At 42.5% G+C, this 14,456-nt stretch overlaps 1 protein-coding gene across 1 annotated transcript in view; it reads right to left on the minus strand.

Annotated features, from left to right (window-relative positions):
• LOC121608976 (limbic system associated membrane protein) overlaps nt 1-14,456 on the minus strand; it is a 186,961-nt gene that overhangs the window by 29,961 nt on the left and 142,544 nt on the right. The window contains exon 4 of the mRNA XM_041940442.1: nt 2,861-2,986. Coding sequence (XP_041796376.1) covers nt 2,861-2,986 — 126 coding nt within the window. The remainder of the gene's footprint in view (nt 1-2,860; nt 2,987-14,456) is intronic.

Consider the following 14,456-nt stretch of genomic DNA (forward strand, 5'->3'; position numbering starts at 1 on the left):
ATCCACCTGTTTACCTGTGAAATGTTCCAAACAGGTGTTTTTGGAGCGTTCCACAACTTTCCCAGTCTTTTGTTGCTCCTGGGCCGACTTGATCAGAATTCAAAATAGGCATATATTTACGAAAATTAATGAAGTTGATGAGATAGAAGATAGAAGATAATGTGTGTTTTTTTATTGTTTAATGTTTTACGCAATGTACCAGCTTTTTTGGAATCAGGGTTGTACCTTATTTAAACCTGAATAAAGAAAAGTTGCTTCTTCATCTACCACTAATCATATGTATGACCTGTTTGCCGTTTGCTGAGCTAAATGTATTCAGTTTCTGCATCCTCTTGAAAATAACAATTTCTGACACATAATGGGGACTTGAGCTTGAATCTCATTCTGCAGGATTGAGCCTTGTCTCGGCTCTGGATAAAAGACTTGAGCGCTGACACGGACTGGCATTTTGGGACTCAAGAAACATCTGAAGTCCCAGCAAATAGTCGGGAGCCTCGCTAGCAGAGCGAAGCGGCGTTACCGCCCAGGCAGGCGAGGGCGTGAAGCACCGCAAGCTGCCAGACATCATTATCTCTCTCAGCAGTTCCCCGCACGCTCTTGAACTGGGTTAGACTTATGGATTCTGCAAAAACAACAACAAGAATAACAGTGGCAGACTTTGCAAATGGTGTGGGACCCCCATCTCTGGAGCCACATGTGCCTGTGCACACTTACAGGTTCCATTCCTGCCACGATGCTGACGGGATTTTCCTTCTGTGACACTGTTTCCGCTTCACCATTCACACTGTTTCAGTAAAGAACAAAGACTTGTCGAAGATGGTCTGGCCACTACTTCCTCAGCAAAACATAGAAAAATGGGAAGAAGAAGAAGAAGAAGAAGAAGAAGAAATTGCACAGAACTTGCAGAGGCGTCGTTACTGAAGCCCAGTCCAGTGCAGCTTTAAAAATCTACTATTGGCTATTGCTTTTTCCTTCCCCTCTATATCCACGTCTCAATCCATTTCACTGGAACAATAAACTTACAAAGAAGCTTCACCTACAGAAACCTGCTGGTCATCTGAACCTTGAGGGTTCCACTTCAGGAAGAAAATGCAGGCTTTCAGCTCTGTGAAGCAGCAAGTCAGATCTATATGGCTCTCAGGCTTAGTCTAAACATATCACTCTCCTTTAATGCAAACAGACAAAAGATGCAAATACACCCATCCATGTTGTGCAGCTTCCAGGTGCAGGTAACAGATGAATCTGATGAAACATGTCGGGAGGGCTGACGAAATGACACAGTCATTTATAAAGACACATAAATAGAACGGCTTTCAATCAGCGCAGGACTGTTCAAACTGAGATGTTGTCAACTCGAGCATCTCCATCCATCACACGACAAGCTAATCGTAGCGGGAGACATCACTCTTTCCTCTGAAATTGGATTAAATCCCAAAGCAACAGTATCGTCACGATCTGAATGCAAATGGATGGAGCGATAAAGCAACCAACCCACAACCTGCACACACTTTGATAGCATGTTCAAACATCCACATGGCGATAATACATGAGAACCTACTTTCTAAGAGACTCCCTCTGTGCTTAAATAAAAACACTCATACTTATGCAAAGCTAGGAGCTGTATCTGTAAGTGTTTATGTCACAGAAATATTTGCATTTTTATCTGCAATCATATTTTGCTGGAGGAGGGCAGGACCTACACAGGAAGTTCACTTTCTCTGTTTTCCACTGCATTTATAGTCGTCACATCTGCTCACTAAAAAACAAAACAACAAGACTTGAATCATGCACCTAAATCCATCCAAAAATAAAGCATGATTTGAGGAAGACATTTAACAGTGCGAAAATAAAAGTCAGAATTGCACTGGGCCACATTGTGATATAATGATGAAAAGCTGTGTGTAATGGGAGGAGGCACAGATGAATTTAAAGTTGGACTGTGAGTGTCTATGACAACAAAGTGAACCTTCCTTAAAGCAGGCTGTGCATGCAGCAGGAGGAGGACTGGATGAAGGTTCATTTGAAGGGTGAAAATCGAGAAAGCTATCGACAAAAATATGTATGGTTCTCTTGAACAATTTGCATGCACTTTGGCCCCTGTTACAGCTTCTCGTCAGTTTCTCGTCCACTGTCAAGTCGCACAAAGAGCCGGGTTTCCACATCAGATCACAAGGTGACAAGAAGGCCACTCGAAGAGCGAGCCAAGGCCGACGGTCTACTCTTCTTTGATATGCAAATCTGCAAGTGGAACCACGAAATATGTCTGGATATATTTCCATAACCATTACTATTATGTCAAAGTCTGGCCAGCTGAAGCCTCATCCTCTCAGCTGTGCATTTATTATGTACTTCTAAACCATCAACCCTGAGTACTCCGTACTCGCATTTCTATGTGTTGTCACCACTGAATGCTACTACCTTCCACTGGATTTTCATTCCATGCATGCATCTGTGCGTGGAAATTTGTGTTGTTGCCAGTTTCTGTTGTGCTGTACAGGCGACAATCACAGAACTACTTTGATACTGAAGAAGAAGTCTGTATCTTATGTTATAAAGAGTCGTTCACGTCTGTGTTTATCCTCAGTGGATACCCTGCCACCACTGCAGTGGTGTGAAAAAGTGGTGTGACATCTGTGGCAAACTGCAAGAAACACTCCTGCAGAAATCTGGATGATGTCTGTATCTTTTGCCTCCGAAGCCTTTACACACAGCTGGCACCACAGCTAATATTCTAACAGACTTCGCTTCTTGGAATTGCTTAAAATTGATCTAATCTAGATGACGGCAGAACCTGGCCCGCCATTGGTCTGACATCTAGACCGACACAAATGATAACCGGTGCTGATTGGGCGACTCTTACCTGAGGGGTTGAGCAGCCGCCAGGTGATCGCAGGGTCCGGCCTGCCGCTGGCCAAACAACTGAGGGTCACGTTGCTGCCCTCATTCACCGTGATGTCTTCTGTCACCTTGTAGATGTTGGCTGGAACTGGAGACACAAGAGAACATCAAGATTCATGAGAGTGGTATCATTTCTGAGCATGAAGAGCGAATCACATCTTATCTCACACAGATCATGATCAGTGTTACTTGAAAAGCGAGAGTTTGTTTGACATTTTTTCCATTAAAAACTCTGCTAGTCTACCACACCAGCTGCTTCGCGCCCATTACATCCTTTGCCATCTCTTTATAGAATCTATAGGCAGTAAACAGAGGTTAAAAGCAAACACAAGCTGACCTTGATTGTCTCAGTGAAAGGAAGAGTTTAGATAAGCTCTGGAGAACCTATTTTCCAACTGCTATAGCCCTCAGAGGTACTTACAGTAAACTTTCTCAACCCAGGATCCAAATAAGCAATTTAATCTCCTGCCCCGGGACCTGAGCTCATGAAAACAGATTGCTTCTCTTGTCATACCGGGACCCACCAGACGCTTGGCACTGATTCTGGGATCAGACACATACTTTCAGAAAAGTAGGCTTTAATGTACGAATCAAAATTTAAAGGTGAATCGTAGGAATCTTCTCACTTGGGTTTGTGCGTATGTGTCACAGATGTTCAAAGTAACATGGAGCTATTTCATCTCGACACAGCGCTTAATGATCATCCCGCCTCGCGATGGCTCTCACCCCCCCCACAAACAAACAGAAGTGAAGAGAGAGGGAGGGGGGGGGGAGAAACCTGCACTCTGGCAACAACAACTCAGATGAATTAAGAAGGTACAGTCTGCTTTGAAACGAGTCAGCAGCTGAGATGCAATCAATCACGAAGGATATAGAGGGCATACATCACTGTTTCCACAAACTGTGGGTGAAGCGGTTGGGATGAGGCATCGTATATACAGATATGAGGCCAGAAATACAAATAATGATCAATGACTTCGGTATGTGATGAATGTTGGGTGCATAATGCAGGCACATGAAGAAGTGTAACTTTGTTTTTCTTTTCTCTAAACCTGTGATACGTGGATTTGATATTCTAATTTCAGGTGTGCATGCATGTCTGTGTGTGTGTGTGTGTGTGAGGTCTACATTCCTGGACTCCATACACTTTAGGCCACATTGTCTCTCTTGGATTAATCATTCCCAGCTGTTCTGTCCAGTGTTTAAAAGAGGCTTTAGCATCAACCCACTGGTGTGTCAATCATCAGTCCTGTTTCTCGTGAACAAACTGACCAACCTCTCCTTCTTGTTAAAGCAGAAATATCTATAATATATAATATATATAAGAGAGTCGTGTCATCTGTATGAAAATGATTGGACGGTGTTAGTCAGCTAAGGCACACAGCTTATAAATGAGCCAGTTTTTGTGAAGCACGTGTGTGAATGTGTCCCTAACCTGAGCCAAAGTGCTTCTGTTGCCTAAACCTAACAACAGCGTGGACCTGATTCTGGATTCTGGTGTCACAGCCCTGCAATCTGTACAAGCTGTCATGACAAATAATATGTGCAAAAAGGCATGAAGAAGTAATATTCCTGAGCCATCTGCCTAAGAAGTGGCATGGGATACTCGAGCCTGTGGTGTTTTGTGCTGTGCAGGTTATCGTGAACATGCAGACTTGCGATGCATTCCGGCAAAGTCAAAAATGTTCCAACTTTGGGTCTTCTCTACTTCTCAGCCTTGTTTGCTGTTTGTTTCAAGGTCAACTCCTGACCTTTATTCAGCACCCGCTGTGTATTGAGCACATCCACAGCATCAGCTTGTCATTCAGAAGTCAGTTCATGCGCCTCAAATATCCTTGTGCATCAATTAGACAGAAAGTAGATAAGAAGCTTGCAAAATCACCTGCCTTTTTCCTGTTCTTGCAACGTGACCTTGCCATCACCTTGAACTGGCCCAGAGTAAAAAAATGCTTTTAAAACCATAGGACGTGCTACAAACAACAAAAACAGACTTCAGCAACTCTTAGTCCGTTATTTAGTGTTTTCATTATATTCTACACAATTTACTGTACCTTTATATACACACAATCACCACGCTGCAGTTTCTACGGCCAAAAAGAAAAGAACATGTGTTGTGAAAATGTCCATAAACACAAAAAAATGCATCTTTTCTCATGAGATGTTTGCCCAGATCAGCAGATAGAATGAGGGAGGTGAGAGCCGCACATATTTGTTGCTGTTCTGTATATAATACAGTTTTATTACTACACTGCTTCAAGGGCATCCATAAAAAGATGTTTGGCTTTTTCACTACTAACTTAAATATTGTATTTAGATTTGTAATTAGTAATACTAGTTGGGATGTAATAGATAATTTAGAGGACTTTCTTAAAAATTGAAACACATCAAAATAGTCTTCTCCAGTGCACCATCCTTTATTATTCACTTCATCAGAATGGGTTTTCCACTTTCCTCATGTGTAACTGTGCAATTCATTGATCGGTCATGTGACCGCCAAACCACCATAGAAATATAGATGAACATAAATACAGATCATATTAAGCCAATAATCTTTTTGAAACATTCTTTAACAAGTAAAATCTCTCATCTTAACTCATCAATGACGAAAAAGGCTGCAAATCCAAATTCTGTATTCTTTCAACCTCACTTTTCAGACTAATTCAGATTCAACACAGTCCACTCCAGTCCTTTCCATCATTTAACATTATTCACAACCCTCGCACAAACTTCAAAGTCAATCTGAGTTAACCTTAACAAATCCATCCTTAAACTACAAAAACTGTTTTTTTGAGAACAAATATAATCCAGTGGACTCTATAAATGAGGAATTAGACCTGAAGACATTTCTGATGGGGCGACGATATGCTTATCTCCCAATTTGCTACTGTCACAATACCTGGGTGCCAATGCGATATGCACTGTGAAGTATTGCAGTTCAACATTGCAATTTATTGCAATTTTTGTTTGCTAGCAAGCTAGCTACCTCTGCACGTGCTTATGGATCTTAACTACAAAGCCCTTAACCCTAACTGTCAAAAGTCGAAATCTACACATTTGATTTCTCACCTCAAAACTGTAAGAAGTGAAGTTGAAGATGAAAAAGCAGATGAGAATAGTAAAAATAACTCCTGTTGTTGGATGGATGGATGTCGCGACCATGCATGCTGGAGATTTTTCCAGAATCAGTACGACATCCAGGCATTTTTGGCAAACTGCAGATATTGCTTTGTGTGCATACTGCATACTACATGCTACATTTTGGCCAAATCGGTACGTCCTGCTAGTAAAGCAGGTGGTTCTGAGTGCAAACAATGTCTCCATCTAGTGGGGGATGTATTTTTTGTACGCACTGGGAATCTTGCGTTTGAGTTTTGACCCTTTGAAGTTGCCGGTTGTCAGTGTGGAACGTTTAAGCTGCAGAGTAACAGACTGAGTACGCAATGTGAAGTCAGCAGCTATTTGTCTGTTTCCAGAGAGTGTAGGAAGTATATATAAGAGCACATGTTGTTTTCTGTTAAGCATGTGAATGAAAACGCATTTTTGAATAAAACAAAGAGTGTGCAGCTTTTTACTTGCACATGCGTGGCAGTCCAATAAACCTTAACCGCCACGATGAAAATAACAGACTCCACTCTCAACACACCAGATTCCCATTTATTAAGCCACACAAATTATTTATCCGTTAAAAGCGGGGTTGGGAAGTAAACCATTAAACTTTATGGGTTACCTGCTTAAAAGTGTGAACAGCAGCACAATCAGCTGCAAAAAGCTGGCGTGGAGAGTAACAGACTGCCAGCTCTCAACAACTGTTGTCAATTTGTCCATAAACAGGGCACTTAAACTACAACTGCTCCATTAAAGTTACTCAGTGGCCCTACAATAAAGAATGCACTATCCGTGTACTGCTGTTGGGTTGTGGGTGTTATCCATGCCAGCAGGTACAGTGGCTTCCTCTTGTAGCGAGGTTGCCAGCTTCATCTCATGAAGCTTTAAAGACTTATCTTGACTTACTACAACAAAAATCTGAATTTGCCTTGCCGACTCTGTGACTAACAAAAACACATATGGAAAATCTATACTGAAAGCATTTAAGGGTTCCAAGTTGTAAACACATTTGCGAGGGCTGAATCATGCGGGAATTCGTACGCAATCTAAATCTGATCGGAGTTGCTGTGTTGAATTGAAATAAAGCTGCCCCGTTCCTTCATATCGACCATGTTTCCCAAGAAACAATATTTCAGTGTTTGTCTCGTTCAGATTGTTTCTCCAGCAAGGTTATTATTGAGGCTTTGTCTCTGTACAGCATCACTAACAGCGTCCCCTCGCTGCCTCTCTTATAAACCCACACACACACACACAACATCCCCAAGTAACCCATCTCTCTAATGCCAGCTGACAAGACTTTCACAATTGTGCCAAACAGCATTTTAAATGAAGTCATACAGACTTATTGCTGTAGTCAAATGACCAAGCCGAAATGAAGATGTGTTATCCAGATATGGGGAGATGGAGCAGGGGGACGGCGGGGGCAGAGGCATTCGATTGAGGTGACAAAGAATCCAATTGGCTTTTTTTTCCCACCCTCAAAAACAACTAAAGCGGGGTGGGGATGGGGTGGGAAAGTTGATTGGCTGAGTAGGATGTCTGACTGGAGAATTAATCCCGGGAAGCGTAGATAAAAATGGATCGAGTAAGAAACAAGCGCTCACACTCTGATAACCCTGTCACCTCTATAAATGGGAGGGACGGGACGGGAAGGTGGGGAGGGAAGTGGAAAAGGAGAGGAGACGAGGAAAGGAAGGCGGTGGTGAGAGAGAGGAGTGGAAATGACATTTCGGCTCTCACAGCCGTGCGCAGCTCGGTGTCCGGCTATCAGAAAAGAAGGAGGAGGATGGAGGAGAAAGGAATGAATTGTATTCTGGGTCACAGGTCAGCCTTCAAGGAACAGTGCTGGAAAGGGCAGCTGTTTGAAAAGCACTTCACCTCTGCAACTGCAGGATGGGTGAATTCCACAGAGATACTCTGCACTCTCTGCTCATGTTTTCCCTGTGGTTGGGTTGGTGCGAGGCACGGGCGTGGGCTCAGAACATCCGCATTTAACGCCACGCTGCGTACGATAGAAAGGTGCGCACTCGCCATCGCATGTGCTCGGACCTCTCCACCTCGGAGAATTCTTTTTCTCACTTTTTCACGCACGAATTACAATTAATTTCCATTCATAGTAAACATCACCAGCAACAGTAAACAGGAGCATTTTTTCCTATTCAGGTTTAGTAGCCCCAATCCCAGGAAATAAAATAGAAAAAAAAGCAAGAAAAAACAAACAATGATCTGCAGCTAATGATCTCCTATTTGGTTTGGTTTTCCAATCCCTCAAAAATAATAAACCTCTGATGGAAACGTTATAAATACACTGACCTTGCTTTCAACTCTAATTTCAAACTTCAAAGAAGGAAAGGCAGAAAAGACAGAGAGTGAGAAAGAGCAGAGAGATGCAGAGAGCAAGAGTAATTAGGCAGGAATGTGTTTGTGTTTTTAGGTTTGTGCATAGAGAAGAGAGAGAGAGAGGGAGAGAGAGAGAGAGGGAGACAGAGAGAGAGAGAGAGAGAGAGAGAGCCACAGGCTGTCCATGTGACAAGTTATTCTCTGTGGAAAGACATGGAAGGCGATGAAAGTGCTAAACTTGTATCCTGGCATGATTAACCACTCAGTCTCCTTTCATTACTGACTGTATGAGATAAGATAATATAAAATAAGCACTTATTGATGCCCAGAGGGGAAATTCGGTTGTTGCTGCAGCAAGGACAGAAATAGCCTGAGCACAGATAAATAAAATAAAAGACATAATAAGAGCTATATAAAACTAAAGTAAGAGCAGAACTAAAAAACAGAAAGTGTACAAGAGCAATTAAAGACAAAATTACGAGGTTGTTGGGACTAAAAGCACAATAGTTAATACTAATATATGAAATGTACCATCGATAATGATGCTTAGTGTTTGTCTGTATTGATATAAAATTATGAGAGAAAAATATAATATAATAGTATAGAACGTACAAATCAACATAGTATAGCAGTATAATATAGTATGGGATATAAGACATAGTGTAATGTGAATACAGTGATATAATACAACATAATATACAGTATAATACAGCAATATATAGAGTACCAGTCTAACGTGTCTATGTGTTTTAAACAGTTATCAACCATTCAAAAATCAGCATTAATGAAAGACAGACACAGTTTGCATCAGAACCCACATTGTGATTGTACATAATGGTGTTGCACCGCCGCATTTTTAAACTGGAGGATCTGTCTGTGACCTTTAGGTGGCTGTACAGATTCAATCACTTTATGAAAAGGCTCTAATGCAGTTTAAAATCTGCTGTGTATGACGGATAATGGCCAAAATCACCAATTCATGTTTTAGCACAGTACAAAGTGTTTTACTGTCTTTCCTGCTATAATTGCACAATTTCTTATTTCTTAAAAATAATAATATTCTGCAGCAGTGAACATTTTTCTGAAGTCAGTTTGTTCACCAAACTCTCAGCTGAGTGAAGCTGGAAATCCAGCCCTGTATCACGAGGAATTACACCAACTGGTACAGTTGGTACCAGTTGGACAGTTGGTGTGCATCACAGCACAATGCGATTTAGCCAAGTAGGACATGTTCCAGGATCAACATCCCACATCACCATGACCCTTGATCATTTGTTAATGCTGATCCAGACCATCATCCATATCTTTTATCATTTTTTTTAATCTTTGATTAATTGTATGTTGTAGCCAGCTGATGCAAAGCAAACCCGGCTATGTCAAACTTGCTTCATAGTATACCACCCTGGATCAACATGAGCAAATCCATCCAGCATCACCACGGCGATGACGGTCATGGATAAACAAACAAATGATGCGGGGTCAACAGAGCGATGCTGGTCTGGATAAACATGAACAAATGATCCAGGGTTAATGTGGCAACATAATAGCACTGCAATCTTTGAAAAAATGGTTTGAAGTGGGCTAAAAAGGGGGACACTACAATGCTCCTGTTCATTTTAATAATGAATTATGCAAAACTAGGGCTCTTATATCATCTTTACCCTTTAATGTTAGTGGACAATATTCTATCTTATTGCCAAGCTTGCTTATCAGCACAGCCTTCCATGTTAGAAAGAGTAGCAAAATAGATATGCAGCGCACTCCTGTTTGGTCTGTTCAGGTCTGTGTTGTTGTGCACTCTGCTTGGCGATGCCTGTCCAGCCATTATACCAGTGCATGTTATAAAAGCAGGCAGCTGTTCTCTGAACGCTCTATCTCTCCTGCCGTCCAATGCATGCCCCGTTCCCGATCCGTTGTTATTTGTAGGTCCTCCTGAAAGTCCTCTCCCTCAGATGTTAATATCTCACAGATTGCTGTTGGTATGTCGATTCATTTCTATCTTACCCTACATCCCTGGTCTCCCTCCTTCCTGAGGCAAAAGAAAGCCTCCCGATCAGTTGTTAAGTCAGCCATACATATGGCACTAGGTTTGTTTTCAGACCCATTATCCTTGGTTTTAACCTGACGTTAACTATGCATCGCAGGGACTTTTAAGCCTGGCTAGTGTCTACTAGCTACAACGACTGCTAACGCTACTGCTACTCTTGCTCATGCCACAAGAGCGCTGCCCATTTGTCCAGGAACACAATGTGGGATGTCGATCCAGGATGTTGTCCTACTTGGCTAAATCACGTCATGCATTAAGCACACATGCACAAACATGACTATGTGCCATGAGCAATGGTAAATCCCACCTGTTTCGCATCTGCTTATGCACAAACATGCTCATTTACAACAAAAATGTCCAGAGTTTAGCATATGTGGTTATAAAAAAGTGCTTCTAAAAGACAATATTAACCTAAATGTAAGACAACCTGCTGTGGGAAAATTAGGAGGAAAAAAGACGAACATAGTCAGAGGCTGAGATTCTGCTGAGTGTGATTCAGCAAAGTGTTTAATTTGACACTTTGACAACTGGCTTGCCCAATTTAAAAGACGCCACACGGGGGAGGGTGATTAATGCTGTGCACACTGTGTACTCAATTAAAATGCTCTAACACATGGTTTGACCTGAAAGTTACAGCTGAAACAAAACAAAACAAAACAAAAAAAACATCCCTGATTGGTGAAACAGAGTGCAACACTGTCAACCGCAGAAGAGACTGGACCAACGCTTAGGAAACAGCAGAAGAGCCCAACTTGTTGTAGTGATGCTTGGGTTTCTCCCCCGCTCTGTTCTCCATTTCTTATAATCACAGGTGGTCCACTCTCTGATGTACCAAAAACATGCCAACATTCTCGCTTGGCCCGCCTCAGATGCACGCGTGTCGAGCATGAAATTAGCCTTTGAACAGAAGCAGGGGAGGCAGCGGGTAATACCGGACGCCACCTCGTCCACCTGGACTCTGTCAGACTGCTTTATAGTCTATAAGCTAAAGTGTTCATTACAATTCCAGGATTACTGCGCTCAACAGGAAACAATAAACAACACGAGACAGCTTTGAACTTTGACTGCAAGGTTAAATTTATGGACGCAAAATAAGATACTGGCAAAATAAAAGAACATTTTAAAGCTTATGTAAAGAATATTTTGAACAAGCAAAGCAAGGGCGCAGTTACAGTTCTTTTATATCAAAGACATTACAGCATACTAGAGCAATAAATCATCTATACTGTCATCTGCTCTGTGCATACCATTGCCCATGTTTTCTGTTTTCCCCCTGGGCTCATATTGCTCCCTCATACATTTACCCCCCGCTGGCTCTCAATGTGACATTTGGAGGAGTGATGTGGCAGCAGGTGTGTAAGAGGCGTGCGATTACGCTCAGCTAATTTGCAACCATTAGAAGACAATCAGGGGAGAGCACTCGCAGCTCTTTAGCTTTTAGCTTTTAGTGCTTGGGAGCTTTACTGCCAATTACCTGCTTTCTATAAAACAAGGTCAGCCCAAATGCTCCTCTCCGAACGGCCCGACGAGAACAACATGACCAGCCTGTCGGCCACTGGGCTGGCTCCTGTCACGACTCCCAGACTGAATAACTGCTGTGGCTATGTTTGCATACCTGCGCGTGCCTGATTTGTGCCTTTTTATGCAGCTCCACTCCGACACCTTGACCTTAACGAAGCAATCTGGGAATTGTAGAGACTGAGTGAGCAACAATTAAGGAATTTTGACATTCGAGAGCTGATAGACTTTTTCTTTTCCTCTGGATTTGGCCATTTGAGGTAAAGGAAGAGGAGAAGTGCGCACACACGCACACACTCTTTGGTGGAAATCGCTGATAAATTTGCACCCTTACACATTATATGACTTACTGATAGACTTTTGAAAGAGGGAAAAAGGCCAAAGGAAAGAGTAGCTATGAAAGGAGAGACGGGATCAAAACGCAATCGCCGTGCTACATCTCCGAATGTCTGCAATGTGCTCATGTTGATAAAGACTATCTCTTTAGATTAACACTAAGCCTTGTGGCTGAGCCGTCGGTAGTAGTCTTGCTACTGAATGACACACACACACCTGTATGCACACGCACACACACAAATATCGTCACAAAAACACATTTAGTTTTCAGTGGCTTAGACAGTATGTCCCCATACTGTGTGACTCATTGTTAACATCTGCCGTTGATCCCTTCAATTATTCATGTTGGCATTGTTTCTCAATGTAATGACAAGACACATCTGCATTGCATGAGCCCCCCACCCACACCCACACACACACACACACTTGAACACACATTTGGCCTGTGCTATCACATCACTGCATGCAAAATATAGAGGAGCACCGATCTCATTTGATCTGAGACCTTGGGGTGTGTTTTGCGCAGACACACACACACATGCTAATTCCTCTCCGCCTGGCACTGCAGAATTGAAAGGAAAGAGAAAGCACGGGCCTGAGAGGTGGGCTGACGCTGCTCTTACTGCTGCAGGAGAAGAAGCTTAAGTGGCCTGGCAAAGCCAGTGGGTCCCCCCCCCCCCCACGCTCTACTCCCTCTTAGCTGTTGCAAAAACAGAGGAGAAGAAGAAAAGGTAAGATGAGAGAGGTGATGACAGAGAAGAAGACAACACCTCCTCCTCATCCTGAGCGTACCCGTCAGCAGTGGCAGCTTTAAAAACCCTGCGAGATGCCTGTGAAACTTTCAAAGGAGGTGCCGGATGTGAGGCAGATGCAATGGCCTGCTGGAGGCGCGGTGGAAGCGAGGTTGGGAAAAAAAAAGAGGAGCTTTCTCACTGTTTTTCTGAAAGAGGATTTTCTGCATTTGAGATCCGTCACGTTTCCATCCCCTCCCGGTATGAAGACCTCGCTCTATTCGGGGACAACGAGGTGATTAACTCAGGAGATGGTATGCCATTCCCTGGTGAGAGCGGTTTTTCCAATAAGGGGCCCGCGAAGGGTCAGCAACTCGTAAATCACATGAACATTTAATTGGTGTTTGCACCGAAAGAGGGAAAGCAGAGGTGTAAGGTAGAAAGGTGTAGTAGCGGTTTTTACTAACAAGCTCTACACAGGCAGCAAGGGAGGGTCAAAGAAGAGGAAATGCTAGAGTTTTTGAGTAAAACCAACTAATGACAGCTCTCGACCTTATGAAAAATATCTGTGTTTATAAATTCCATATAAGCTGTAATTCTTATCTGGGTCTAACGGAGGTACCTCTGTAAATCCTTTGCATCCTCTGGAGCAATAGCTTTGTGCTTTAAGCTTGGCATCCACAAGGTGTGGGGGGCTTGCCAAAACGGCAAAGCAGATTCTGCATTCAAGCCATCAGATGATTTAGAGGCTTACAATACCATATAGCTCATGATAATGAGAAAAACAAAGATGGCGAGACAAGCTAAATCCAAGGTTGCAGAATCTTGGCTGCAATGGCCGCCTTTCCCTCTACAGGCACCATTTCTTCAACTGTTTAATACCACTTCCTGCCCTTTGCCCTTCCACTTCTAAATACCATTCTTCATTATGCCACTTTGTCCAGACAAGGGTTATTAGAGATCACAAGACCTCCCGCAACCCATGCAGCTATACAGCTCAGTTCAGGCGCCTTTTATGCCCCACCACTTTCCATTTTCCTCCCAATGTGCAGCCACCATCACCTCCTCTTTCTTAGTCCAAAGCCATTTCCAGTACAGCTGGTTCAGCAAAACCTGGGTTCATGACAGCGAGTCAGTGGTGTTGTGCAACTCATTTTTTTTCTCGCATATTTCTCTCATTGCTGTTCCAGTAAAAAACAACAAAACAATGATAATACTTTTTCAATAACAAATAAAGCTTTTACTTATCAATAATTAAGTCAGTTATGATGCCAATCATAACATCACTTTTGGATATGAACTGATTATAATTTTTAAATAAAGCTTAAAGCTCAGCAATTCTATTCATAATCAAAAAGTTTGAAATCTAAATGAGCTGTGGTGGTTTGACCGAACCAACAAATGGATATCTTACAGCTGATCATTTTGTATCTTTTCCAGAAAAATGATCACTGGAGCGTTTCATAGTTGCCACGTATGCA

This window comes from Chelmon rostratus, chromosome 7 (genome assembly GCF_017976325.1).
Source record: "Chelmon rostratus isolate fCheRos1 chromosome 7, fCheRos1.pri, whole genome shotgun sequence".
Classification (NCBI taxonomy): Eukaryota; Metazoa; Chordata; class Actinopteri; order Chaetodontiformes; family Chaetodontidae; genus Chelmon; species Chelmon rostratus.